Raw genomic sequence first — 27,692 nt, 5'->3', positions numbered from 1 at the left:
TTTTATTTTTCTTGGGTTTTTGTTTGTTTGATTCTTCTTCTGTTTAACTTTGGGGTTTCTTCTTCTTTTCTTTGTCGTGTTCTTTGAATTAAAAGGTGGTGGAGTTGCTATTCTTGAAGGAGCTCACAGATGCTTTCTCTCTCTCCTCCTTGATTGAAGGTTTGAACCCAACCTAACCGAACCGAACCGATAAATATCATAGCTGGTGAAACAAACGATGAGCAACCAATGAATTAAAAAGCAACAAAAAAGAATTCAATTCAGCCGGATCGGTGATTACCCCTCTTGTGTTGCTTCCGTTCCTCTTCATTGTCCTGTTATGGCCAATGGTGGCAAAGCCCAATTGCACTTCTGAATATGGTGGTGTCCAAGTTCCCTACCCCTTTGGCTTCAGAGCTGCTGATAATGAAGACTGTTGTTACAGAAAAGAATTTAAGCTAATTTGCAACGACAGCTATAACCCTCCAAAACTGATGTTCAATAGAAGGGACTTGGAAGTTATCGATATTTCATTTAACGGCCAATTGACTGTAGCTTCTCCTGTAAATTACGATTGCTACAACGAGTCGGGTGAACGGAGGACAAGTGATTCAAACATAATTTCTGCGAAATTGGAGAACCACAACCGATTCAACATCTCCGAAACAGAGAACAAATTCACGGCTCTGGGTTGCGACATGATCTCTAACATCACCGGTTCCAATAATGGCCAAGGATTCTAGAGTGGGTGTTCCATGTATTGCTACAACAAACCTCATGTGATTAATGGTTCTTGCACGGGCATAGACATAAAAGAAGAAGAGGGCAAAAAAGTGTTAGAATTTTAGTTCTAATAAAACTCTATATGGACATAATTAGATCCCTAAACCAGGCTAATTAGGATTTTGGTCTAATAAAGTGGGGTCATTAAGTTATATTAGAAGTCTAATGTGGACTGGCTTAGTGTGGGCCAGATAGATTCCTATTGGGACTGTGATGAGTCAGACCCTATAGGGATTACTATATAAGGAGAGCTAGGTCCCCCCTCTACCCATCACAACTTATTATTCTCAATTACTATTGAGGAGTGCATTTTTGAAAGAGAGGGAGATATTCAGTGTTTGTCGTCCCTGCGCATTCGGTATTCTCATCAGGCCAGTTACTTTGGGAATAGAGGGGAAACACCTAGATCTTTGTTCTTTATTTTCCGTTGCAATCATCATCACTATGGATGCGAAACAAGGTTGGTGGTTCTATCCCTATTTTCTATTATTTATTTGATTGTGTTCTTGAACGCCCTATGGAGATCATGGCTTTTGGGATTTTGTCCCTATTTGGATCGATTTATTCTAACAAAAAGGACTCAAACAACGAACAGAGGTAGTGGTGGGGGGTTAGAGTATGAGGAATGGAAGGAGTACAGAGCGAAGGGAGCAGATGAAGGAGTCTGAGAGAACGGATGGGATTTAAGGGGATGGGATGTTGTTGGGCCATGTGGAGCTTCAAGGCATTGGATATGGTAGTGAGAGAGAGCGACGACGAGGAGGTGGAGAAATAAGAGGAAGACCAAGGCCGAGTGCAGGAGATGGAAATGGTGGAATAACGATTCCTTGTTTATGTTGGAGAATCGTTGCTCTTTTCTTTTGGCTTTTATTGTGGTTTTTTCTCCTTGGTGAAAAAACCCCTAAAAACGCATAGGGGCAATGTTGCAGGGGTGGGGTGTGCGAGGAAGAAGAAGAAAAAAATGCAGAAACGAAAAAGGGATTTTTGGAGGAAAAAGATGAAAAAAGGTTTTGGGATTGAAGAGGGTAAAATTAGAATTAAATTATATTAAGGGTATTTTGGGATTTTAAAAAAATTGAATATGTCCACATCATCACTTAATGGTCGTTTTTAACGGTTAGGATACGATTGATATAATCTTTATAAAGTAGAGGAGGAGATAGATATTTTTTAAAACTTGGATACTGGATTGATATTAGACAAACTTAGAGGGAAGGAGGATGATATTTCCCATAGTATTAATGATGGATCATTAACAATCTGACAAAGGACCCCCATAGAAGAAAGCATGCCTAAAAAAGTCATCAATGTAGGGATAATCATGCACAATGTAGCAATTGAAACCATCTCTGACGGCTTGAAGACTCTTATCATTGGGACCTCTTCTAATGTAATCTTCTCCGCTAACTCGGACTGCTCTGAAATACGCAGTAGTTCTGCTATCTGGATGACCACTATATGGTGCGAAACTATACCGTCCAGTCCCCATTGGGGGAGTTTTTTCACCTGGGAGAGCATAAATCTCCCCTCTCCAACCAACCACAGGAGCGGATTCTTTTATAGTATTGAATAATTCTCTTGGCCAATACCCAACATTACTCATATTTTCTCCAACTACTACCCACCAATTTCCACGATCCTATTTAAGAAAATGCAACAAAGAAATATAAAGTTAATCACCGACCGATAATTCATTCACCAATTAGAGCAAATTTAATAACCATTCATAATAATAATAATAATAATAATAATAAACGAACTTTCTCTCACCTGGAAAAGATAGGTTGCCATTTCAATTGTTTCACCATTATAGGTAGAAGTTTTAGAAAAAGCTCGACCAATGGGTATTTTTCTGTTAACTTGGATAAAACCATTGCATATAACATTGAAGCAGCCAGTCTTTTGAGAGTCATCTGCCTGTTTCATTGAAAGATATACATATATATTAAGAAATAATATTATATATTATATATATATTCGATAACCCCCTTCCCCCGCCCCCCCCCAAAAATAAAAATTTTAAAATGAATGCTGAGGCAAACTGGCAATAGAACTTCGCTTGACTTACAGTCCAATATCCAAAAAAATGGGTCTTGTAGTCACCATATAACCTAGGATTCACCTGATGATCACAAAATTTATTTTCGCCAGTTTAGATGCCAAATAATTGTAACTCAAATAACTCAAATAAAAATGTTTGAAATCATTTATTTATTGTCTTAAAAGTGTAGAAACAAAAGATAAACAAACAAGGTATAGAGATAGAACTGACATGCCATCCAACTTGTACTTGGTTTTGTCCACCTTGAACCCACATAAAAGCTCCACTGTATTGATTAGCGAAGACTGGGGGATTGTGTATACTCATGTACATTGAACCTCCATGGTACTTCAAGTCTTCATCTTTCAGTGCAAAACCTTCATACTGAATAAAGTGTGTTAATATCAATTTTAATAATCTTTCATGTATGCAATATTGCTTGTGAAATAATCCATACATATATAGTGTGTAAATCTTTAACCCTATTATTATTTATTATTATTTTTGTGGGTCGAGGGAGAGGTTAGGGGAGACTTACTTTGTAACCAGGGGCCATATTTAAGAATTGATGAAAATTTCCAGAAGGTTTTGAGTAGGATTTCCACCTTATTAGATCTTCTTTTGTCGTCCTCCTAATTGGAACTGTTCCTAATGGGCAACCCCCTCCATCGAGTTGGAGATCAGACTGTTCTGCCCCAGAAAAAACTTCTTTAGGAGTCTCTCTTTGAACCGAAGAACTCATCTGCAATTTGGATCCAATCATATCAAGTTAAGTCCTCTCATCAAGTATATGATTGGAAAACAAAAAGGACACATAAGTTGAATGTGATCATGACACAGATCAAGAATACCTCGGGTATGTGGTTCTTGAGTAATGGGTTGTCGAAGGCTGGTTGTTTGTCGAAATCAACACAATCATATGTTTCGCCATTATCTGTCTGTATAAATTAGCAAATCATCTTCCATTGATCATTCAATGTATGTTTTCAATAATAATAATAGAAATAATGAAACATTTCATCATCTATAAATCAAGAGAAGGAATAGTAGTGAGTGATCTATACATACCTTGATACTCTTGACTGCAGGCTTGTTCGTACGTTTGAGTTGTCTCTCCAACTCAACATCTTCTTCTTCCATGGTGAGGATAGTTCTTCCTCCATAAACTCTATTGTAACTTAGAATGATTGAAGAAGTTGCTAATAAAGCTACAAGCGTGACCACCCTTAACGCCATTATAGTAAACAAAGGCTCTAAAATCTCTATGATTTCCTTGGTTGCATGTAAATGGTCTCTACTATATATTGGCTATCTATCATCAGATCTTGAGTTGTCTCTCTTTAAGAACATACCATATCTGTTGCATTGGGCAATAAATATTTAGTTGTCTCCCAAAATTTAAGGCATATTTCAATTACTCAATCTTAATGACCAATTAAGTTCAGTTTTTTTAGTCCTTGGAACTTTTAAACAAATGGGTATTACGCCATGACCACATCTCATTCTAAAGAACGTTACTTTGGTTGCTTACTGGTGCATTTTTTATGCAGGTAGTAACCACCAGTAATGCCATTTTACTATTAGGATTCGGCTCGTCCACAACCTGGCTTTGACCGGCCAACCTGCTGTGCAGAGCCCGTCACGTGGCATAATGCAATTCAATGGTACGTAGTTTTAAGATTAAATTCAAATTTAAATTTTAAAACCGGTTAAGGGAGAGAACCAAAATTGAGTCACACCCAACCGGTTTGGCTAACAAAGGGCCTTTTTGGTATCATTTTTTGGCAATTTAGTATTTTTTCATGTGTTTAATATCATTTTTGAAACTTGTTTTTATTTAAAATAAAAGAAAACACCCCCAAAATCATAATAGACTTTTGAGTCTATTATGGATTATGGCCAAAAAAACATTTTCCTTCATTTTTTCGCTGGTTTAGTGAGCACGTTGTCACGGACTTAGACATCTCTAAGCAACCGCGCCGACATTAGCACTCACGCTAGCACTAAGTCAGCCTTTCCACAACTCTAGCAAGGGACATGGGAAGAGAACTTAGAGAATACAAGAAAGAGTTTGAGAGAATGAACTTGTATTGCTCAAAAGCTTTGATTACAATGCTTGATAGCTCACTTGCTTGGTTGGGAGTTTGGTTGGTTGGTTGGGTGGTTCCTTGGCCAAATGGGGCCACTTCAATTTATAGGCAACCAAGAGCCCAAAGAATACCTAAGATATTTACAAGTGTCCTCCATCCAATGGTAGAGAACTTTCAAGTCTAAGAGGTTAGAACCTTCCCACCTCCTTTGTGGAGGATTCTAACTACTTGGAGAACTCTAGAAGTCTCCTCCTTCCTTAGCTATTTACAAGGTTTTTCTAGAAGCTTCTTTAGAAACTTCCTTGACCATCCTTGCTTCTAGAGGTTTCAAAACATATCTAGAGTCCCTTCAAATGTAGAGAGTTCTAGATCATGGACTTGGTCTTAGCCCAATGTTCAAGTCCATGGACTTGCAAGTTAGGCCCATGGGCCTTTGTTGGGCGAGCCATGATAACGTGCTCTTAAGCCCTCAAAGTCGAGGGTAAAAATGTCATTTGCTTTTATTATTTGAAAGGAATGCTTCCACCCCTCTTTTCTTCTTTTTCTACATGCAAAGCCTTGCGACCTCCCTCTCTCATCTTTGTTGTTCTCCATCTCCTCTCCTACTTTCCTGACCGGCCGGTCCCCATCTGCAAAACATATCATATCCCTCTATCCCATTTTATTTTCTTCCCGAAAATCACAGTCTATTGCCACTTCATCAATCCTCCATTTTCACTGTCATTTCCTATTTCTTTCTGATTTGAAATGTTTGTTTAATGTAGTTATCAGCAAGTAAGTGTTTGTATCCATTTGATTTGGTTTTGAACTTCCTGTTCGTGACTTTGTATTAGCAAACATATTTGGCTGGGGAGAAATTTATAATTCTATGGTTGGGTTTTTTTTTTATCATTAGATTTTGGGTTTGGCGATGTGCAGGTTTGATATTAGCTATCAGATGAGCTTAATTAAAAGAGCTCCTAGTGAAATTCTGTATTGATTGCAGTTTCTCTATGCTTCTATAAACACCGGATCAAACTGAGAGGGTGGGGTGGGGGTAAATCAGTTCCCTTACTTTTTAACATTTTTTGTAGACAACACGGTTGCTTACAGTCTCACCTCACACCACCAGAATGTGGTCAAGTCTACCAAGACTGTAAACCCACTCTGCAAAATATTGGTTAGTCTCCAACAAATAACAGTAAGCAACGAGACACGATATACGTGGTTCACCTCATAGTATGTGAAGGATACGTTCATGGAACAATACCCCTTGGGGTTTCGTAAATGCCCAATACTTAACTCAAATACAATTAGCCGCCTGACAGTGCACATGCACTTGAGGAGTGTTTTAAACAAAATCACTTTAAGGTGCACCGTCAGATGTACCTTTTTGGTGTACTTGAGGTGTACTGTACTTGAGGTGATAAAAATTCCACTGATGTGGAAACATTTAAACAATGAAGGCGTTCTAAACTGGGTGAGCTCCTTTCATCTTTTGCAGTGCTGCAACAAGGAAAGCAGGGATTGTTGCTTAGATCTATTAGTTTAGATTGAACAATAAGTTTTCAAAGGACATGAGAGCTTGCAACTCATCTTCCCATTTTTTTTTGAAACCCAAAACGATTCGGGGAAGATGAGTCCCAGGTTTTTTTTTTTTTTTTTTTGCAAGGGCAATTTTGTCACTTTTATCCCTTGTTTTTAGCGATGGTAGTCCTATCTAAACTAACAGAATATGGGCATGTGTTAAACTTGAAAGAACCCCAAGGGGGCACACAAAATTTCCTAAAATTGAGGGAAGTTTTTATAATTAGATAATACCTCACGAAAGGTATGTGAAAATTTCCCTTTAATATTTTCCAAAACATCCTTCCGGATTCCAAGTGCACGCTTATGATTGGGGCAGCAGCCAAGTTTTGTCCATATATTCCTCTCTAAAAAATATAGGATATGTTTCTGTATTTAAATAGAAATCATGAGAGAGAGAGAGAGAGTAAATACAGAAATTATGAAAGAGAGTTTACTCGGTAATTAAACTTTATTAGAAGTCGAAAATTGTGATTAACATGGATATGTCTAGTCACAATAGTATTAATGATGGATCATTAGCAACCTGAACCCCCATAGAAGAAAGTATGCCTATAATGGTCATCAATGTAGGGAAAATCGTGCACAACATAGCAATTTTTACCATCTCTGACGAGTTGAAGACTCTTATCATTGGGACCTCTTCCAATGTTATCTTCTCCGTTAACTCGGACTGCTCTGAAATACGCAGTAGTTTTGTAATCTGGATAACGATCATATGGAAATCTATATCTATACCGTCCAGTCCCCATTGGAGGAGTTTTTTCACCTTGGGGAGCATAAACCTCCGCTCTCCAACCAACCACAGGAGCGGATTCTTTTATACTATTGAATAATTCTCTTGGCCAATACCCAATATTAGTGATGTTTAGTCCAGCTGATACCCACCAATTTCCACTGTTATGATCCTATTTAAGAAAATACAACAAATTAAGAAATAATAATTCATTCACCAATTAATTAGAGCAAATTTAATAACCATTTATAATAATAATAATAATAAACGAACTTTCTCTCACCTGGAAAAGATAGGTTGCCAGGTCAAGTATTTCACCACCATAGGTAGAAGTTTTGGGAAAAGCTACACCAATGGGTACTTCTCTGTTAACTTGGATAAAACCATTGCATATAGCATTGAAGCAGCCAGTCCTTTGAGAGTCATCTGCCTGTTTCATTGAAATATATACACATATATTAAAAAATAATATTATATATGTATATATATCCCCGCCCCCCCAAAAAAAAAAAATTTATGAATGCTGAGGCAAACTGGCAATAGAATTTCGCTTGACTTACAGTCCAATATCCAAAAAAATGGGTCATGGAGTCACCATATAACCTAGGATTCACCTGATGAGCACAAAATTTATTTTCGCCAGTTTAGATGCTAGAGATTGCCAAATAATTGTAACTCAAATAAAAATGTTAGAAATCATTTATTTATTGTCTTAAAAGTGTAGAAACAAAAGATAAACAAACAAGGGTATAGAGATAGAACTGACATGCCATCCAACTTGTATTTGGTTTTGTCCACCTTGAACCCATATAAAAGCTCCACTGTATTGATTAGCGGAGACTGGGGGATTGTGTAAACTCATGCACATTGAACCTCCATGGTACTTCAAGTTTTCATCTTTCAGTGCAAAACCTTCATACTAAATAAAGTGTGTTAGTACCTATCAACCGAATATAGCAGTGCCACACATGGATAGTACCAATTTTTATAATCTTTCTTGTATGCAATTTTGCTTGTGAAATAATCCACACATGGATAGTGTGTGAATCTTTAACTCTATTGTTATTTATTAGGGTAAATTACAAATCACCCCTGGCTTTCAATCGAAACTCAGATCACTCCCTGGTTTTTGAAAAAACTCAAATCAGTCCCTCCACTGTAATGGTGTTAGTCTACTATTAGTTATTGGTGTGAAAGGATTATTTTATCCTTGTACTAAAACATTAGAATTAAATTTACAATACTACCCTTTCCTTCATCTTCAACCTAAATGGACAGATTTTTTGGGGTTAAAATCAAAGCTTTCCGCCATCTGTAATGGCAATTCTTTAAAATAAAATAAAAAATCTCTGTAGGATGCAAGTTTAAAACTTGATGGAATGGACGGAGAAGAGGCGAAGTGATTCGTGAAACCCTATGATGAAAGCAAGAAGGTTGGGATTAGTGGGAATTCCACATAACTTTTGCAAAAGATAAGATTTTTAATAGTTGGATCCGTGGAGGAAATTAGAAACAAAAACAGGAAATAAAACATAGAGAAATTTAAAGCATAAATAGAAAAAATTGAAGTGGGAAAAAAAGGTAAGGAAAGAGGCTTCCGGCGACTCCCTAAAATATGCAAGCACAGGCACAAATTGTGGGAGGAGAGAGGAAGTAATAGAGATGTTCATAGTGTGAATTTGTTCCCGAGAACGATGAACTACATGTACAGACCTCAACCACCCCCTCGCCCCCCGCAGAGTGAGAGTGTTGATGGAGAGGTATAGATATACCGAATGCATAATCTGAGTGAACTGAAAACAACTGATGAGATAAAAGAACGTACAAAAAACAGGTTTTGACTCTTGAGTGTTTACTCCAACAAGGAAAAAAAAAAACAGAAAAGGGAAATAGAAAGCTTAAGAAAAATTAAATCAGACACAGTCCCTGGAAATTGAGCAGTAGCATGAGATCAGACACAATCTCCCCATTGTTGGCTGAGAACAATGACATTTTTTTTGAAACCCCTATAACCCGCAAGGGTTTTCAGATTACAGCGATAATGGTTATTTTTTCTGGTACCCTTTGCCGGCATACTGGTTGCCGTATGAGTTTTTCCCTTTGTCGAGAGTTGTAGAGCAGGTGGGCACTCCAACAACCGCGATTTGTAGGTTTCTACTTGCAATTTTGAAACCCTATATCGCTTCTTATTTTTTGCATCTGGGCATGGAGTTTTTGAGGGCGGAGAGGGCGGTGGAGTTGGAGGAAGAAGCGCATCCTTGTAATTTCTTCTCTTTCTTCTCTATCCGATGAAAGCTTGAGATTGAGTTGCAGGTGTGAGGAAGAGGATGGAATTTGGGGTTTTTAGTTTTAAGGGTAAAATCATAAATTAACATTGATCAAGGGTAGTTTAGGGATTTAAATTTATTTAACTGGCTGACATCATCGCTTAACAGTATAAAACTGACAATAGGGACTAGTTTGTCATTTTGGGGTCTAAATCAAGGGGTGATTTGAGTTTTTTTGAAAATCAGGGGGCGATCTATAATTTACCCTATTTATTATTATTTGGGTTAATTTCATGGACACCCCCTGTAAGTATACAATATATCACGGACATCCCAAACTTTGGAAAAATATCATAAACTACCTTACTTTATGTTTTTATTTCAACTTAGTTCACTCCATTAGGTCTGTGCAATTAAGTTGCCTTTAATTCTTTTATAATGGCGAAATTACCCTTACCACAGGTGAACTTCCCATAATACCCTTAATGTATTAAACAATGGGTTCTCTTGTCAAACCAACACGGACTGGTTCGATCAAACCAAAAGGACTGAACCGATCTTGAATCCCAACACATCGTCTTCTTCCTCTCAGATCTCTCCTTTGCTCTACTTCCATCTCTCGTCTCCTTGAAAGGCCGTTGTTGCAACCAAACCCTAAATCAAGATATGTAGATGAGTAGATCTTCGATCGTAGATGGCGATCTGAAGGCGAGAACGGTGTTTGTAGATCGCACGAGGCTTCATTCGATAACGAATGATATTAGGGTTTTAAGAAGATTTGAGGGTGGGAAATTTAGGGGAAAACGAAGCACTTTTTCTGGCCATAAGACTTGCAAACCTCTCACACTGCATTTGTAAAACTGTTAGCCAGCGTTGTGCCCCAAATGCCATTCAACTAGTTACATATTGATTGAAAACTGGATGAATTGGTTTATTCTCTATCTCTACATGTTCTACCCATTTAGCCTGTGTTGAAATGGTTCCATTAAATCATCAACTTGAAACTAAGAAGAAATGCCATTTAAAAAACCAATTAAATTAAGCACATTTCAATCCATACCCTCGAATATCCATTAGACATATCTTCAATGATGCAACCAGATGGCCTTCTTTTGTATATGGGGAATGAAAATTAGTGATTGTCATGTAAGATATCAATTGGTAAATCAACAATTGTCCAAGTTCCTTCTTCTTCAATGATGCAACAAAGTTTTTTTTCGTTGCAGAGGAGTGAAGATTAAGAGGAAGAAGAGTTCAGGAGTTCCAAACAGTAAAACAAGTCTGAAATTTCAGGGTTTGAAATTCTTCATTCAATGACTCTGTTTTAGTCAACCAAAACATCGGTGGTGGTGGAAGTGGTGGTGGTTTGAGTTTGGAGTAGGATTAACTTTAATAAGGCACCTCAAACGTCAATTTTCAAAGTTAAGATACCTCAAATGTTACTTGTCCAAACTTAAGTCACCTTAGATGTAATTTATCTATTTTTTACTTAAATAACTAAGGGGGTAAAATGGACATTTAAACTTTGAGTGCTAACTGGGCTTAACGTCAAGGGGAAGGTTGATATTTTGACAAGGTTTGGCATGTTCGTGATATATTGTATTCTTACAGGGGATGTCTGTGAAATTTTCCTTATTATTTTTGTGGGTCGAGGGAGAGGTTAGGGGAGACTTACTTTGTAACCAGGGGCCATATTTAAGAATTGATGAAAATTTCCGGAAGGTTTTGAGTAGGATTTCCACCTTATTAGATCTTCTTTTGTCGTCCTCCTAATTGGAACTGTTCCTAATGGGCAACCCCCTCCATCGAGTCGGAGATCAGGCTGTTCTGCTCCAGAAAAAACTTCTTTAGGAGTCTCTCTTTGAACCGAAGAACTCATCTGCAATTTGGATCCAATCATATCAAGTTAAGTCCTCTCATCAAGTATATGATTGAAAAACAAAAAGGACACATAAGTTGAATGTGATCATGACACAGATCAAGAATACCTCGGGTATGTGGTTCTTGAGTAATGGGTTGTCGAAGGCTGGTTGTTTGTAGAAATCAACACAATCATATGTTTCGCCATTATCCGTCTGTATAAATTAACAAATCATCTTCCATTGATCATTCAATGTATGTTTTCAATAATAATAGGAATAATGAAACATTTCATCATCTATAAATCAAGAGAAGGAATAGTTGTGAGTGATCTATATATACATACCTTGATACTCTTGACTGCAGGCTTGTTCATACGTTTGAGTTGTCTCTCCAACTCAACATCTTCTTCTTCCATGGTGAGGGTAGTTCTTCCTCCGTAAACTCCATTGTAACTTAGAATGATTGAAGAAGTTGCTAACAAAGCTACAAGCGTGACCACCCTTAACGCCATTATAATAAGCAAATGATCTGAAATCTATATGATTTCCTTGGTAGCATGTAAATGGTCTCTACTATATATATATTGGCTATCTATCATCAGATCTTGAACTGTCTCTCTTTAAGAACATACCATATCTGTTGCATTGGACAATAAATATTTGGTTGTCTCCCAAAATTTAAGGCATATTTCAATTACTCAATCTTAATTACCAATTAAGTTCAGTTTTCTCAGTCCTTGGAACTTCTAAACAAATGGGTATCATGCCATGACCATGGCTCATTCTAAAGAACGTTACTTTGGTTGGTTACTGGTGCATTTTTCATGCAGGTGGTAACCACCAGTAACGACATTATAAGTTACTATTAGGAGATTCGGCTCTTCCACAGCCTGGCTTTGACCGGCCAACCTGCTGTGTAGAGCCCACCACGTGGCATAATGGCAATTCAATGCTAGTTTTAACATTAAATTCAAATTTGAATTTTAAAAGCGGTTAAGGGAGAGAACCAAATTGAATCACACCCATCCAACCGGTTTGACTAACTAAGGGCCTTTTTGGTATAATTTTCTGACAATTTTTTATTTTTTTCATGTGTTTGGTATCATTTTTGAAACTTTATTTTATTTTAAATAAATGAAAAAAACCCCCAAAATCATAATAGACTTTTGAGTCTATTATGGATTATGGCCAAAAAAATATTTTCCTTCATTTTTTCGCTGGTTTAATGAGCACGTTGTCACCGACTTAGACGTCTCTAAGCAACCACATCAACACTTAGCACTCACGCTAGCACTAAGTCAGCCTTTCCACAACTCTAGCAAGGGACTTGGGAAGAGAACTTAGAGAATACAAGAAAGAGTTTCAGAGAATGAACTTGTATTACTCAAAAGCATTGATTACAATACTTGATAGCTGACTTACTTGGTTGGGAGTTTGGTTGGTTGGTTGGGTGGTTCCTTGGCCAAATGAGGCCACCTCTATTTATAGGCAACCAAGAACCCAAAGAATACCTGAGATATTTACAAGTATCTTCCATCCAATGGTGGAGAACGTTCTAGTCTAAGAGGCTAAAACCTTCCCACCTCCTTTGTGGAGAATTCTAACTACTTGAAGAACTCTAGAAGTCTCCTCCTTCCTTAGCTATTTACAAGGTTTTTCTAGAAGCTTCTCTAGAAACTTCCTTGACCATCCCTGCTTCTAGAGGTTCTAGAACATATCTAGAGTCCCTTCAAGTATAGAGAGTTCTAGGTCATGGACTTGGTCTTAACCCAATGTTCAAGTCCATGGACTTGCAAGTTAGGCCCATGGGCCTTTGTTGGGCGGGCAGTGACAACGTGCTCTTAAGCCCTCAAACATCATCTCTCTCTCATCTTTGTTGTTCTCCATCTCCTCTCCTACTTTCCTGAATGGGGGCATGTGTTAAACTTGAAAGAATCCCAAGGGGGCACGCAAAATTTCCTAAAATTAAGAGGAGTTTTTGTAATTAGGTAATACCTTAGGGAAGGTACCTGAAAATTTCCCTTTAATATTTTCCAAAAGATCCTTTCGGATTCCAAGTGCACGTTTATGAATGGGGCAGCAGGAACGTGGCCGCAACCGAGTCAGCAACCAAGTTTTGTCCGTATTTTCCTCTCTAAAAAAATATAGGATATGTATTCTGTATTTAAATAGAAATCATGAGAGAGAGAGAGAGAAAGAGTAAATACAGAAAGGACTATGAAAGAGAGTTTAATTACTCGGTAATTAAACTTAATTAGAAGTTGAAAATTGTGCTTAACATGGATATGTCCAATTACAATAGTATTAATGATGAAACATTAACAATCTGGACCGCCATAGAAGAAAGTATGCCTAAAAAAGTCATCAATGTAAGGAAAATCATGCACAATGTAGCAATTGATACCATCTCTGACGACTTGAAGACTCTTATCATTAGGACCTCTTCTAATGTAATCCTCTCCGCTAACTCGGACTGCTCTGAAATACGCTGTAGTTCTGTGATCTGGATAACGCTAAATGGACCTTTAAATCTATACCGTCCAGTCCCCATTGGGGGAGTTTTTTTCACCTTTGGGAGCATAAACCTCCGCTCTCCAACCAACCACAGGAGCGGATTCTGTTATAGTATTGAATAATTCTCTCGGCCAATACCCAACATTACTCATATTTTCTCCAATTGATACCCACCAATTTCCAATTTTATCATCCTATTTAAGAAAATGCAACAAAGAAATATAAAGTTAATCACCGACCGATAATTCATTCACCAATTAGAGCAAATTTAATAACCATTCATAATAATAATAATAATAATAATAAACGAACTTTCTCTCACCTGGAAAAGAAAGGTTGGCAAGTCAACTAGTCCACCATCATAAGTAGAAAATATGGAAAAAGCTAGACCAAGTGGTATTTTTCTGTTAACTTGGATAAAACCATTGCATATAGCATTGAAGCAGCCAGTCTTTTGAGAGTCATCTGCCTGTTTCATTGAAATATATACATATATATTAAGTAATAATATTAAATATATATATTCTATAACTCTACTCCCCCCCCCCCCCCCCACCCCTCCCCCAAAAAAAAAAAAAAAAAAAAACAAAAAATAAATTTAGAATGAATGCTGAGGCAAACTGGCAATAGAACATCTCTTGACTTACAGTCCAATATCCAAAAAAATGGGTCTTGTAGTCACCATATAACTTAGGATTCACCTGATGATGGCAAAATTTATTTTCGCCAGTTTAGATGCTAGAGATTGCCAAATAATTAGAACTCAAATAAAAATGTTTGAGATCATTTATTTATTATCTGAAGAATGTAGAAACAAAAGATAAACAAACAAGGGTATAGAGATAGAACTGACATGCCATCCAACTTGTACTTGGTTTTGTCCACCTTGAACCCACATCAAAGCTCCACTGTATTGATTAGCGGAGACTGGGGGATTGTGTATACTCATGCACGTTGAACCTCCATGGTACTTCAAGTTTTCATTTTTCAGTGCAAAACCAACATACTGAATAAAGTGTGTTAATACCAATTTTTATAATCTTTCATGTATGCAATTTTGCTTGTGAAATCATCCATACATGGATAGTGTGTGAATCTTTACCCCTATTGTTATTTATTAAGTTAAATTTCAGATCCCCCTGGTTTTCAATCCAAACTCAGATCACCCCCTGGTTTTTAAAAAAACTCAAATCAGCCCCTCTACAGTAATGGTGTTAGTTTACTATTAGTTATTGGTGTGAAAGGAATATTTTATCCTTGTACTAAAACATTAGAATTAAATTTACAATACTACCCTTCCTTCATCTTCAACCTAAATGGACAGCTTCTTTTGGGTTAAAATCAAAGCTTTCCGCCATCTGTAATGGTAGTTCTTTAAAATCAAATAAAAAATTTCTGTAAGATGCAAGTTTAAAACGTGATGGAATGGACGGAGAAGGGACGAAGTGATTTGTGAAACCCTAAGATGTAGCAAGAAGGTTGGGGTTAGTGGGAATTCCACATAACTTTTGCAGAAGATAAGATTTTTAATAGTTGGATCCGTGGAGGAAATTAGAAACAAAAACAGGAAATAAAACATAGAGAAATTTAAAGCATAAATAGAAAAAATTGAAGTGGGAAAAAAAGGTAAGGAAAGAGACCTCCGGCGACTCCCTAAAATATGCAAGCACAAGCACAAATCATGGGAGGAGAAGGAAGTAATAGAGATGTTCACGCTGTGAGTTTATTCTTAAGAACGATGAACTACATTTACAGGCCTCAACCACCCCCTCGCCCCCCGCAGAGTGAGAGTGTTGATGGATAGGTATAGATATACCGAATGCATAATCTAAGATAACTGAAAACAACTGATGAGGCAGAAGAACGTACAAAAAATAGGTTTTGACTCTTGAGTGTTTACTCCAACAAGGAAAAGAAAAATTAAATCAGACACAGTCCCTGGGAATTGAGCAGTAACATGAGATCAGACACAATCTCCCCATTATTGGCCGAGAACAATGACATTTTTTTTTTAAACCCCTATAACGCGCAAGGGTTTTCAGATTACAGCGATAGCGGTTATTTTTTCCGGTATCCTTCACCAGCATACTAGTCGCCGTATGAGTTTTTCTCTTCGTCGGGAGTTGTAGAGCAGGTGGGCACTCCGATAACCGCGATTTGTAGGTTTCTACCTACAATTTTGAAACCCTATATCGATTCTTATTTTTTGCACCTGGGCATGGAGTTTTTGAGGGCGGAGATGGTGGTGGAGTTGGAGGAAGAAGCACATCCTTGTAATTTCTTCTCTTTCTTCTCTATCTGGTGAAAGCTTGAGATTGAGTTGCAAGTATGAGGAAGAGGATGGAATTTGGGGGTTTTAGCTTTAAGGGTAAATTTGTAAATCAACACTGATCAAAGGTAGTCTATGGATTTAAATTTATTTAACTGGCTGACATCATCACTTAACAACATAAAACTAACGGTAGGGACTAATTTATCAATTTGGGTCTAAACTAGGGGGTGATTTGAGTTTTTTCAAAAATCAGGGGGTGATCTATAATTTACCCTATTTATTATTATTTGGGTTAATTTCACGGACACCCCCTGTTAGTATACAATATATCACGAACATCCCAAACTTTGGAAAAATATCATAGACTACCTTTACTTTATGTTTTTATTTCAACTTAGTCCACTCTGTTAGGTCTGTACAGTTAAGTTGCTGCTAATTCTTTTATAATGGCAAAGTTACCCTTACCACAGGTGAACTTCCCATAATACCTTTAATGTATTAAACAATGGATTCTCCTATCAATCCAACACGAACCGGTTCGATCAGACCAAAAGGACTGAACCGATCTTGAATCCCAACACATCGTCTTCTTCCTCTCAGATCTCCCCTTTGCTCTGCTTCCATCTCTCGTCTCCGTGAAAGGCCGTTGCTGCAACCAAACCCTAAATCGAGATATGTAGATGAGTAGATCTTCGATCATAGATGGCGATCCGAAGGCGGGAACGATGTCTGTAGATCTCACGAGGCTTGATTCGATACTGAATGAAATTAGGGTTTTGAGAAGATCTGAGGGTGGGAAATTTAGGGAAAAATGAAGCTCTTTTTCTGGTCATAACACTTGTAAACCTCTCACACTGCATTTGTAAAACTGTTAGCCAGCGTTGTGCCCCAAATGCCATTCCACTAGTTACATATTGATTGAAAACCTGATGAACTGGTTTATTCTCTATCTCTACATGTTCTACCCATTTAACCTGTGTTGAAATGGTTCCATTAAATCATCAACTTGAAACTAAGAAGAAATGCCATTTAAAAAGCCAAATAAATTAAATACATTTCAATCCATACCCTCGAATATCCATTAGGCATATCTTCAATGATGCAACCAGATGGCCTTCTTCTGTATATAGGGAATGAAAATTGGTGATTGTCATGTAAGATATCAATTGGTAAATCAACAATTGTCCAAGTTCCTTCTTCTTCAATGATGCAATGAAGCTTTTTTTCGTTGCAGAGGAGTGAAGATTAAGAGGAAGAAGAGCTCAGGAGTTCCAAACAGTAAAACAAGTTTGAAATTTCAGGGTTTCAAATCCTTCGTTCAATGACTCTGTTTGAGAAAACCAAAACGGCGGTGGTGGTGGAAGTGGTGGTGGTTTGAGTTTGGAGTAGGACTAACCTTAATAAGGCACCTCAAACGTCAATTTTCAAAGTTAGGATAACTCAAATGTTACTTTTCCAAACTTCAGGCACCTTAGATTTAATTTATCTATTTTTTATTTAAATAACTAAGGGGGTAAAATACACATTTAAACTTTGAGTGGTAACTGTGCTTAACGTCAGGGGGAAGGTTGATATTTTGACAAGGTTTGGCATGTCCGTGATATATTGTATACTTACAGGAGCTGTACGTGAAATTTTCCCTAATTATTTTTGTGGGTCGAGGGAGAGGTTAGGGGAGACTTACTTTGGTACCGGGGGCCATATTTAAGAATTGATGAAAATTTCCGAAAGGTTTTGAGTAGGATTTCCACCTTATTAAATCTTCTTTTGTTGTCCTCCTAATTGGAACAGTTCCTAATGAGCAACGCCCTCCCTCGAGTTGGAGATCCAGCTGTTCTGCTCCAGAAAAAGCTTCTTTAGGAGTCTCTCTTTGAATCGAAGAACTCATCTGCAATTTTGATCCAATCATATCATGTTAAGTCCTCTCGTCAAGTATATGATTGGAAAAAGACAAAGGACACATAAGTTGAATGTAATTATGACACAGATCAAGAATACCTCGGGTATGTGGTTCTTGAGTAATGGGTTGTCGAAGGCTGGTTGTTTGTAGAAATCAACACAATCATATGTTTCGCCATTATCCATCTGTATAAATTAACAAATCAACTTCTATTGATCATTCAATGTATGTTTTCAATAATAATAGGAATAATGAAACATTTCATCATCTATAAATCAGGAGAAGGAATAGTAGTGAGTGATCTATATATACATACCTCATTACCAAAAAAAAAAAAAATTCTATATATACATACCTTGATACTCTTGACTATGGGCTTGTTCATACGTTTGAGTTGTCTCTCCAACTCAACATCTTCTTCTTCCATGGTGAGGGTAGTTCCTCCTCTGTAAACTCCATTGTAACTTAGAATGATTGAAGAAGTTGCTAACAAAGCTACAAGCATGACCATCATTACCGCCATTATAATAAGCAAAGGATCTGAAATCTCTATGATTTCCTTGGTAGCATGTAAATGGTCTCTCTTATATATTGGCTATCTATCATCAGATCTTGAGTTGTCTCCCTTTAAGAATGTACCATATCTGTTGCATTGGACAATAAATATTTGGTTGTCTCCCAAAATTTAAGGCATATTTCAATTACTCAATCTTAATGACCAATTAAGTTCAGTTTTCTCAATCCTTGGAACTTCTAAACAAATGGGTATAACGCCATGACCACAGCTCATTCTAAAGAAAGTTACTTTGGTTGCTTATTGGTGCATTTTTCATGTAGGTAGTAACCACCAGTAACGCCATTATAAGTTACTATTAGGATTCAGCTCGTCCACATCCTAGCTTTGACTGGCCAACCTGTTGTGCAGAACCCACCACGTGGCATAATGGCAATTCAATGGTAGTTTTAACATTAAATTCAAATTTGAATTTTAAAACCAGTTAAGGGAGAGAACCAAAATTGAATCACACCCATCCAACCGGTTTGACTAACTAAGGGTCTTTTTGGTATCATTTTCTGATAATTTTTTATTTTTTCCATGTGTTTGGTATCATTTTTGAAACTTGTTTTTATTTTAAATAAATGAAAACACCCCCAAAATGATAATAGACTTTTGAGTCTATTATGGATTATGGCCAAAAAAAAAATTTCCTTCATTTTTTCGCTGGTTTAATGAGCACGTTGTCATGGACTTAGACCTCTCTAAGCAACCAAGCCGGCCCTTAGCACTCACGCTAGCACTAAGTCAACCTTTCCACAACTCTAGCAAGGGACTTGGGAAGAAAACTTAGAGAATACAAGAAAGAGTTTGAAAGAATGAACTTGTATTACTCAAAAGCTTTGATTACAATACTTGATAGCTCACTTGCTTGGTTGGGTGGTTCCTTGGCCAAATGAGGCCACCTATATGTATAGGCAACTAAGAACCTAAACAATACCTAAGATATTTACAAGTGTCCTCCATCTAATGGTAGAGAACTTTCTAGTCTAAGAGGTTAGAACCTTCCCACCTCCTTTGTGGAGGATTCTAAGTACTTAGAACTCTAGAAGTCTCCTCCTTCCATAGCAATTTACAAGGCTTTTTTAGAAGCTTCTCTAGAAACTTCCTTGACCATCCTTACTTCTAGAGGTTCTAGAGCATATCTAGAGTCCCTTCAAGTGTAGAGAGTTCTAGGTCATGGACTTAGTCTTAGCCCAATGTTCAAGTCCATGGACTTGCAAGTTAGGCCCATGGGCCTTTGTTGGGCGAGCCGTGACAACAAGCTCTTAAGCCCTTAAAGTCGAAGGTAAAAACATCATTTGTTTTATTATTAGAAAAGAATGCTTCCATCCCTCTTTTCTTCTTTTTCTACATGCAAAGCCCTATGACCTCCCTCTCTCATCTTTGTTGTTCTCCATCTCCTCTCCTACTTTCCTGAGCGGCCGGTCCCCATCTGCAAAACATATCCCTCTATCCCATTTTATTTTCTCCCTGAAAATCATAGTCTATTGCCGCTTCATCAATCCTCCATTTTCACCGTCATTTCCTATTTCTTTTTGATTTGAAATGTTTATTTAATGTAGTTATCAGCAAGTAAATGTTTGTATCCATTTGATTTGGTTTTGAACTTCCTGTTCATGACTTTGTATTAGCAAGCATATTTGGCTGGGGAGAAATTTATAATTCTATGGTTAGGTTTTATTTTTATCATTAGATTTTGGGTTTGGCGATGTACATGTTTGATATTAGCTATCAGATAAGCTTAATTAAAAGAGCTCCTAGTGAAATTCTATATTGATTGTGGTTTCTCTATGCTTCTGTAAACACCGGATCAAACTGTGAGGGTGGGGGTGAATCAGTTCCCTTACTTTTTGATATTTTTTGTAGACAACATGGTCGCTTATAGTCTCACCTTGCACCACCAGAATGTGGTCAGGTCTACCAAGACTGTGAACCCACTCTTCAAAATAGTGATTAGTCTCCAACAAATAACAATAAGCAACGAGACACGATATACATGGTTCACCTCATAGTATGTGAAGGCTACGTCCACGGAGCAATACCCCTTGGGGTTTTGTATATGCCCATGTTGCAGAGCTGATGGTGACAGGCTTTATATCTATTATTCTTGCTACTACCCAAAAGTTGATTTCAACTATTTGTATACGAAGAAGATTCTATGGTAGCCAGATCTATCCTTGCTTACCTGAGGAGTCAACACATGGTTGTCATTTGGTTAGTTACTGTTTCCCTTACATCTGGTTCCATTTCTAAGGACATTGGGATTTGCATATAAATATATCAGCCAATCTCATTTCTTAATACTATCATTTTATCAATCTTTCCCAAACCAAAAACCTTATCCTATTAATGGATATATTAAGTTTGTGGAATGCTTATATGAAACTTTATCTGTCATGTAGGATCATGTGCCATTTGTCTCGTATGAAGGTTTGGAGCATCTGCATCGCCTCATCTTCATGATGGCCATAACTCACGTTGCGTACGGCTGCTCAGCACTGCTTCTAGCAATTGTAAAGCAGTAAAGGTTAGTGGTAGTTGCATACTTGCAATCATGGTTTTAAATTTCCCAAACATTCCTTTCTTTATCCTTCCTAGTTTTTCCATTCATTCATCTCAACATCCTCAAATCTCTTATAAAAATATGAAAATCCATGCTTCATTTTCCCCTGTTTTTGAAATATCCGCAATACTTGAATGTTTTTGTTTTACCACCAGCATTGATTTTCTTGTTCAGATATTGATTTCATGGTTTTATTGTAATGAGACAAATTTGGTGGTGTTTCTATGAAAACTCTCTAAGAAATTTAGAATGAATAAGTGAAAAGCTTTGTTATTCTCAAATCTCAGTTCTTTGTGGATTGATTTGTTACGCTTAGATTGTTCTAACTTCTCAGTAAATGACTCAATACATGAAAACTAAGGGTGCAATTTGGGCAATTTGGTTTTCTTTTCCCAATTAAATGGTTTATGTGTTTCTTGACTGCCTGATCAATTATGATAGTGAAGGAACAAGCAGATAGTGTCTGGGTTAGAGAGAAGTTGATAGAATAAATAAGGGAAGAAAAAGATTACAGCAATGATGGTAAGAAATAAAGAAGAATACTATGAAGAAGAGAAGTAGTAGAGTGATATAAAGATTTTGAGAAGGAAAAGAGAGAAATCCCTAGACCTCCTCAACAGTTTCACACAGCTATGGCTACAAACTTGTCAACTCAATTTATTCAGTGTTGAAGGCATAAAAATATCAAGCCCTACATTAGGCTGTAACGATTCACTTAAAGCAACATGCTTATAGAGTTGGGTTTTAGGTTAGAGATGTAAGTAAGAGAAGGAGAAGTTGAAGGAGAAAGAGGTGAGGAAGAGAGGAAGAAGAGAATGGAGAGAGATATTTCGGTTTCGGCTGTGAATGACTTGAGTTGAAGAGACTTCTCCACTCAGCTATATTACTTCATTACTAATGATAAATGTATTAAATCAACCTCCTAGGGGGAGGTAAAAGGTAAAAAATGGGAAAAGGAAGAAAATACATAATAGTACAATTGGAACTAAACCAGTTTCTAAAATACCCTTAGACCAAAATATCTAATAACTCTAACATATAGTTCCAAGTTTGACTCATACTTTACTGGCTGAATATTTACATTAGAGGTGTTGAGGGCATACTCTGGATCAATCGGAGTTGGGAAATGGGAATTCCATTGGAGCTGAAATGCTATCTTTGAGGATGGGTTGGAGCTGGCACTGAGGGAAGGTTTCCTCAAATAGGTAGTGGAAGGTTATTCTGCTAGGTGATTACTTTGCCCATTCTTGAGACACATCAAGTGTTTGGCTTCTTGGATGAACTGCTCTGCTCATTCAAACAACTAGAAACCAAGATCAGCAAATGGTATGGCTGGCCAATTGGCCCAAGGAGTGACAGAAATGGATGACTGTTGGGAGCTCTTTTCCTTTTTTGAGCATGGAGATGATCGTGGAGTATAATTCCTTGTATCTTTACCTATATTGTTTTGGTCTATGCAAATGTATCTCTGTACCTCTTTGTTCTGCTTATTGTATATTAATAAAAGTCACATTGCTCCTTGTAAAAAAATATATAAAAACAAAACATAAAATGAAATCAGTAATCAAATCATCTGATCCTTGATAACTTCTTTCACTCATTATAGGATTCAATACAATTCTAAAATACAGCAATCACGGAGACCTATTGGGTGGGGTCAGCAAGGGGCAAAAGAATGGCTGATGCCTGATGGTGGACGCCTAATTATGATATCTCCTTAATGCAGAAATAAAAAAAGCCTAACCCTAATATTAGGAATTAACAGAAACAGATTGGAGGTAACAAGGAAAACAGTTGCAGAAACTTAGAAAAAAACTGAGAACTGGCACTTACGGTTTTAGGAGATCTGGAACTTTAAAATCCAATTTCTGTTGGACCAGAAAATCAGGTCAAGTGGTCTTATGGGGCCCCTTAACCTTTTTTTTTTTTTAACCCGAACTTTACCTAGGACCCGGGGCAGCCCCTGAGATTTTATTAAAGCCAACTGCTAAAGCAGAAGTACAAAGGGGGGGAGGGGAGGGGAGGGGGGGGGGGGAGGGGACATAACCCGCCTTACCCTTGCCCAGGACAACCTCGCACTCTCATCTCCCTCTTAGAAGTAAATCCCTCCCAAGAACAAATTAAAACACATTACAATCGAAACACAGGGAGACCTGCTTTATCTTCCCTAATAATCCTACGAAGGTCGTGTGGAATATCATCCCCATAGTGAAAAACAGTGTTCTCAGACCTTGTGCATGCTAGGTTTGCCAAAAAATCCGTTGTTCGATTACTTTCCCTATATGAGAAACAAATATTAATTCCAAGAGAACCAGCCTTAACCAGGACTTTTTGGAATAAGAACCAACAGCTCCACAAATTACATGATTTGTGAGTGACAAATTGCACAGTGGTTGCCGAGTCAGAGCTAACGTGACATTCATAGAAACCCATTTCTACGCATAACCTAAGGCCATCACGAAGCGCCCTCATCTCAGCCACTGCATTAGAGCAGGAACCATAAAAGTTCGAGTATGCAATCAACAGGTTCCCTTCAAAATCCCGAATGATTCCCCCCCCCCCCTCCACTCACCCCTGGGTTTCCCTTACTTGCACCATCAGTATTTAATTTCACCCTATTAAAAGGGGGACACCAGTACACTGGAAGGGGCACTCTGACTTTGCAGGTGGGGGGAGCAATCAATAGGTTCCCTAAATACCTGTTTCGGCATAACCAGTCATCAAAAACCCCCTGCTGCAACCAAACCTTCCCCCTAGCTCCTCTAACACTTGACCAAAAGCCCTACTCCAATCTCCAACGACAAACCCTAAATTCAACCTATTTTCTAAAACCTAAAACCCGAAACCCAAACCCTAAAATTTCAGAATTTTAAATTCTTTTTTTGAACCTATTCAAAACCTATCTCATTAGCTTCCTTTTGACCTGCACACCATTACTAAATAAAACCCTAGCTCAACTCCCTAATCCTAATCCTAATTCTGCCCATTCAAACCAGCAGCCCCCATTGAGATCTTATTGCTTGGCTTCTAATAGAATCCTTCTCCTATTTAGAGCTACATTAGGTTGGGAAGGGTTGATGGGAAAGAAGGGGATTGTGATTGTGAAGCTATTCTTGCCATTGCCAAGTGTGGAGAAAGAGAACAATGGATGTAAATGATTGTGCTAATCAAAACGAACTAATATGGAATTGCAGTGCTTTTGTGTTTCTTAATATCAATAAACAATACGGGCTGATTACATCCTCTTGAGTTGTACGATCGTGATACCATGGCCGAACATGGTTTGATGAATGGTATCGGATCGTATCACCATTATCGCTTCTTGACCAATCCTGGATCGATGGATCGGTACGGACCAAAGGTAAAAAAGAAAAAAAAATCTGATTTTTGAAGAAAAAATAAATAAGGATAGATCATTCTAATTCAGACCATTACGGGCTAATCTTGCTCCAAATCAGAGCAATATCAAAAAAAACTTCAATAATTATTTTATTGGAAAGTACTAGGAGGGAAATTGCTGCCAATCTACGGCCTACGTGGCCCCTATATCATCACGGAGCCAACGACAATACATGCAGGGCATCCAAAATGGATGGGATTTTTCATTTCATGAGAGTGAGTCAATTATTTCACCCTTCCTGTGTGGAGCTCCACAGGCGGATTGAATCATGTAGTTCTTAAACTTTGCTTTGCTCTTTACCGTAGTTCGAAGAAGTACGAAACATCCTTTAGCAAGAGTAGTTGGAATAAGTTTGACATATCATTAAAGTTGAGAAATAGTTGTTGGTGGAATAGATCATTCTCTTCCTCTTGGACGGTAGAATCAAACTCTTCTTCTTTTTCCTTAAAATAAGTAAATAAAAAACCTTAGTAGAAATGAAAGGTATTATATTCTTTCACCAAAACAAAAAAGAAGGGCATCATATACGACATTGTGGGTTGCAAGGAAATAGATTAGCCCATGGTTTGAGGTATCGGATTGAATCGGCCTATATTGGTCGGATTTGATAGGTATCGGTTGAGGCCGATCCTGAGATTTGACTAATACAACAAAATTTGACTAGATCGTTGATTGTATCACCCAACTCGGTTGGATTGGACGACCCGATTTGATCCTTGACTGATCCAACTAAATATTTTTTTATTTTTTCAAAGTTTTAAAGTTTTTTTTTTTTGTTTTTTATATTATCTTGACCGATACCAACCAATACTGACCGATACCAACCGATTTTGATTGATCCGATCCAGATAAAATCGACCGATCCGATCCCGAGATCACAACACCCACCAACTCTGACCGATACATGACCCGATCCATAAAAAACGATTTTGATGGATTTTTTGACCGATCCGATCCAGAACCAGAAAGGTTTCGGCTATGACCCATCCCGAGTCCGATACCTGGATTTTGATACCTGGATTTTGAACCTTGGATTAGCCTTAATGGCAATATTAAATGAAACATACTCTTTCTCCTATTCCCAGTAATAGTTTAGTAGTAGTAGTAGTAGTAATAGGTTGTCTTTCCTTCTACAGAGTTCAGATTATGACGTACATTTAATTCCCGTGACTTTAAGAGTTAATGGTAGTTTTTGTGAGGGATTTTTGAATTGATTGAGAATTCATTTCAGAAATCATGGTTGGGCAGTTGAAAGTCCATTCCTGAGCTCCATTAACAGCAAGATGATGCATTGAAGTGCTTTTATGTGAAGAAATAATACAAGAGGAAGAAGAAGAAAAGAAAAACCCCTTCCCACCCCCAACCCCCTTCTTGTGTGCATCAAGACCATCGCCAAGCTCATTCTTGCTTCGTTGGGTTCCATTGAAGTTGCCAAAATGTAGAGAATGCATAGTGGTCGAAACCCACTTGTTTGGGCGTTCGCCCAGCCTTGTCTCCCTGCTTCTGCAAGGTAAGGCTCAGGAACTTCTCCAAAATGGAAAGATGTCACACAATATAGTCACATTATCAATTTTGTTAACCATAGTCCTCCAAAATTTGTTTCATCCATAGGATTTGGAAAAAAAAAACCCTGATGTTACAAGTTTTGAGCATTGCTGTAATTTCTGCAGCCTTTTCTTGCAGTTCACTTGATTGTACATGAAATTCTGCAGCTTAATTCACTTGATTGTACATGAAATTGCTTGAGGAAATTATGTTTAAACTTGATCAGATCTCCTGCTGTAATATTGCTATTTTTCATTCAAGTTGAGAGATAATTCTACAGCTTAATTCACTTGGTTGTACATTAAATTCTTGTGGAAATTATGCTTAAACTTGACTCTATCTGCTGCTGTAATTCTGCTGTTGTATTCTCTTTATGTAGTTTCTTTGTCCATTCTCTTGTTTGTTTATTTTTTTTGTTCCCAACTTTAGCATCTACTGTGCTAAGTTGCAAGAGAAAGTGAATGTCAAATGTTGGAAGTTACAAAAAGCTTAGATGATTTGAGCTCTACTGGGAAAAGCCCATACACAGACTAATTAATTTTATCTTAACAAAATCTTGTCTCAGCTTCTAATTGGGGGTTTGTGTTGTTGGGGGGGGGGGGGGGGAATATACTACCATCCAACATTGATTTCTCATATGGCAAATATGGAATCAAGGGAGGGTCTACAGGAAAGAAGTGTGTTGAAACAAATATAAGCTGAAACAGAGATGAAAACCAATGACTTAATTCACTTGATTTCTATAATCAAGTAGGCACATGTCTACAAAGGCCTAACTGTAGAACATCTAAGAACACTAGATTCTTGGATTTAGTGCCAGATTCCAGAGTTGAAAAAAAAACAAACTTCATATAGATGCTGATAAATTAAAGTAGATATTTTTTAAGGTAATATAACCATTGGATAACTAATGAAAGCTCCAGTATTCTATCCTCAACTTGATGGGTTGTCTGTGAGGACCACAAATCTGTACAGTATGGAGAATAATCCATCCAACATTGACCATAGGTTGCTTTCCTTTGTCACAAAGCCAAAAAGGCTATAGTGAGCTATATTAGTTATGTTGGACAAGTGTGAGTCCATCAAACCCGATTCGGTTCGGTTCAACCCGGTTCACCTTTGTATTGAACATTTATACATTTTAGTTTAATATTGTCACATGCGATATAAACTTTTTGAGCATTATGTGTCCGTAAGTTATACTTAAAATGGTAGTCACGACTAGGGTTTGGGCTGGGCACCCTTATCATATGGTCTTCGCATTGTGTATGCCTAGACATGTGATGTCAGGGTATGAATGCGAGTGCTCACATGTTTGATGTGTGCATTGACGAAGAATCTACTTTGTTGATTCCCTCATGTATTCGCGGATGTAGGAAGGGATAGACATGTGTCACCGACACTCGCACTGAGGGAACCCTCCACGCAAAGTGTGATCGCATTCTTTGGTTCATCAATGACCGAGACTCAAGCGAGTCAAAGCCGTGTTCGGGAATGCGTGAACACTTTGTGAGTGAAGGAGTTATCCAACACGGTCACCACGCCCGATTGGGGAACACCAAGATAGAGACTGCTCAGTGCATGGTCGGATCGAATGGATCCGATCGCTTTTGGA

At 37.7% G+C, this 27,692-nt stretch overlaps 2 protein-coding genes and 1 long non-coding RNA gene across 3 annotated transcripts; all 3 read right to left on the bottom strand.

Annotated features, from left to right (window-relative positions):
* Positions 1 to 2,014: 2,014 nt before the first annotated feature.
* LOC122666002 lies at positions 2,015 to 4,039 on the bottom strand. The gene is made up of 7 exons (XM_043862118.1): positions 3,872 to 4,039; positions 3,655 to 3,741; positions 3,342 to 3,545; positions 3,035 to 3,187; positions 2,831 to 2,884; positions 2,533 to 2,679; positions 2,015 to 2,401 (listed from the first exon to the last, which is right to left on the bottom strand). The coding sequence occupies exons 1-7, from the start codon at positions 4,037 to 4,039 to the stop codon at positions 2,015 to 2,017; spliced, it is 1,200 nt and encodes a 399-aa protein (XP_043718053.1).
* Positions 4,040 to 6,977: 2,938 nt separating this feature from the next.
* On the bottom strand, positions 6,978 to 11,856 carry LOC122666001. The gene is made up of 5 exons (XM_043862117.1): positions 11,669 to 11,856; positions 11,451 to 11,537; positions 11,138 to 11,341; positions 7,479 to 7,625; positions 6,978 to 7,367 (listed from the first exon to the last, which is right to left on the bottom strand). The coding sequence occupies exons 1-5, from the start codon at positions 11,834 to 11,836 to the stop codon at positions 6,978 to 6,980; spliced, it is 996 nt and encodes a 331-aa protein (XP_043718052.1). The 5' UTR covers positions 11,837 to 11,856.
* Positions 11,857 to 17,935: 6,079 nt separating this feature from the next.
* LOC122665230 lies at positions 17,936 to 18,404 on the bottom strand. Its single transcript, XR_006333458.1, has 3 exons — positions 18,366 to 18,404; positions 18,109 to 18,195; positions 17,936 to 17,998 (listed from the first exon to the last, which is right to left on the bottom strand). It is a non-coding gene; the product is annotated as an uncharacterized LOC122665230 (long non-coding RNA).
* Positions 18,405 to 27,692: the final 9,288 nt, after the last annotated feature.

Source organism: Telopea speciosissima, chromosome 6, assembly GCF_018873765.1.
Source record: "Telopea speciosissima isolate NSW1024214 ecotype Mountain lineage chromosome 6, Tspe_v1, whole genome shotgun sequence".
Lineage (NCBI taxonomy): Eukaryota > Viridiplantae > Streptophyta > Magnoliopsida > Proteales > Proteaceae > Telopea > Telopea speciosissima.
Note: the sequence above shows the minus strand (reverse complement) of the source record. Positions and strands in the feature narration are given on the sequence as shown.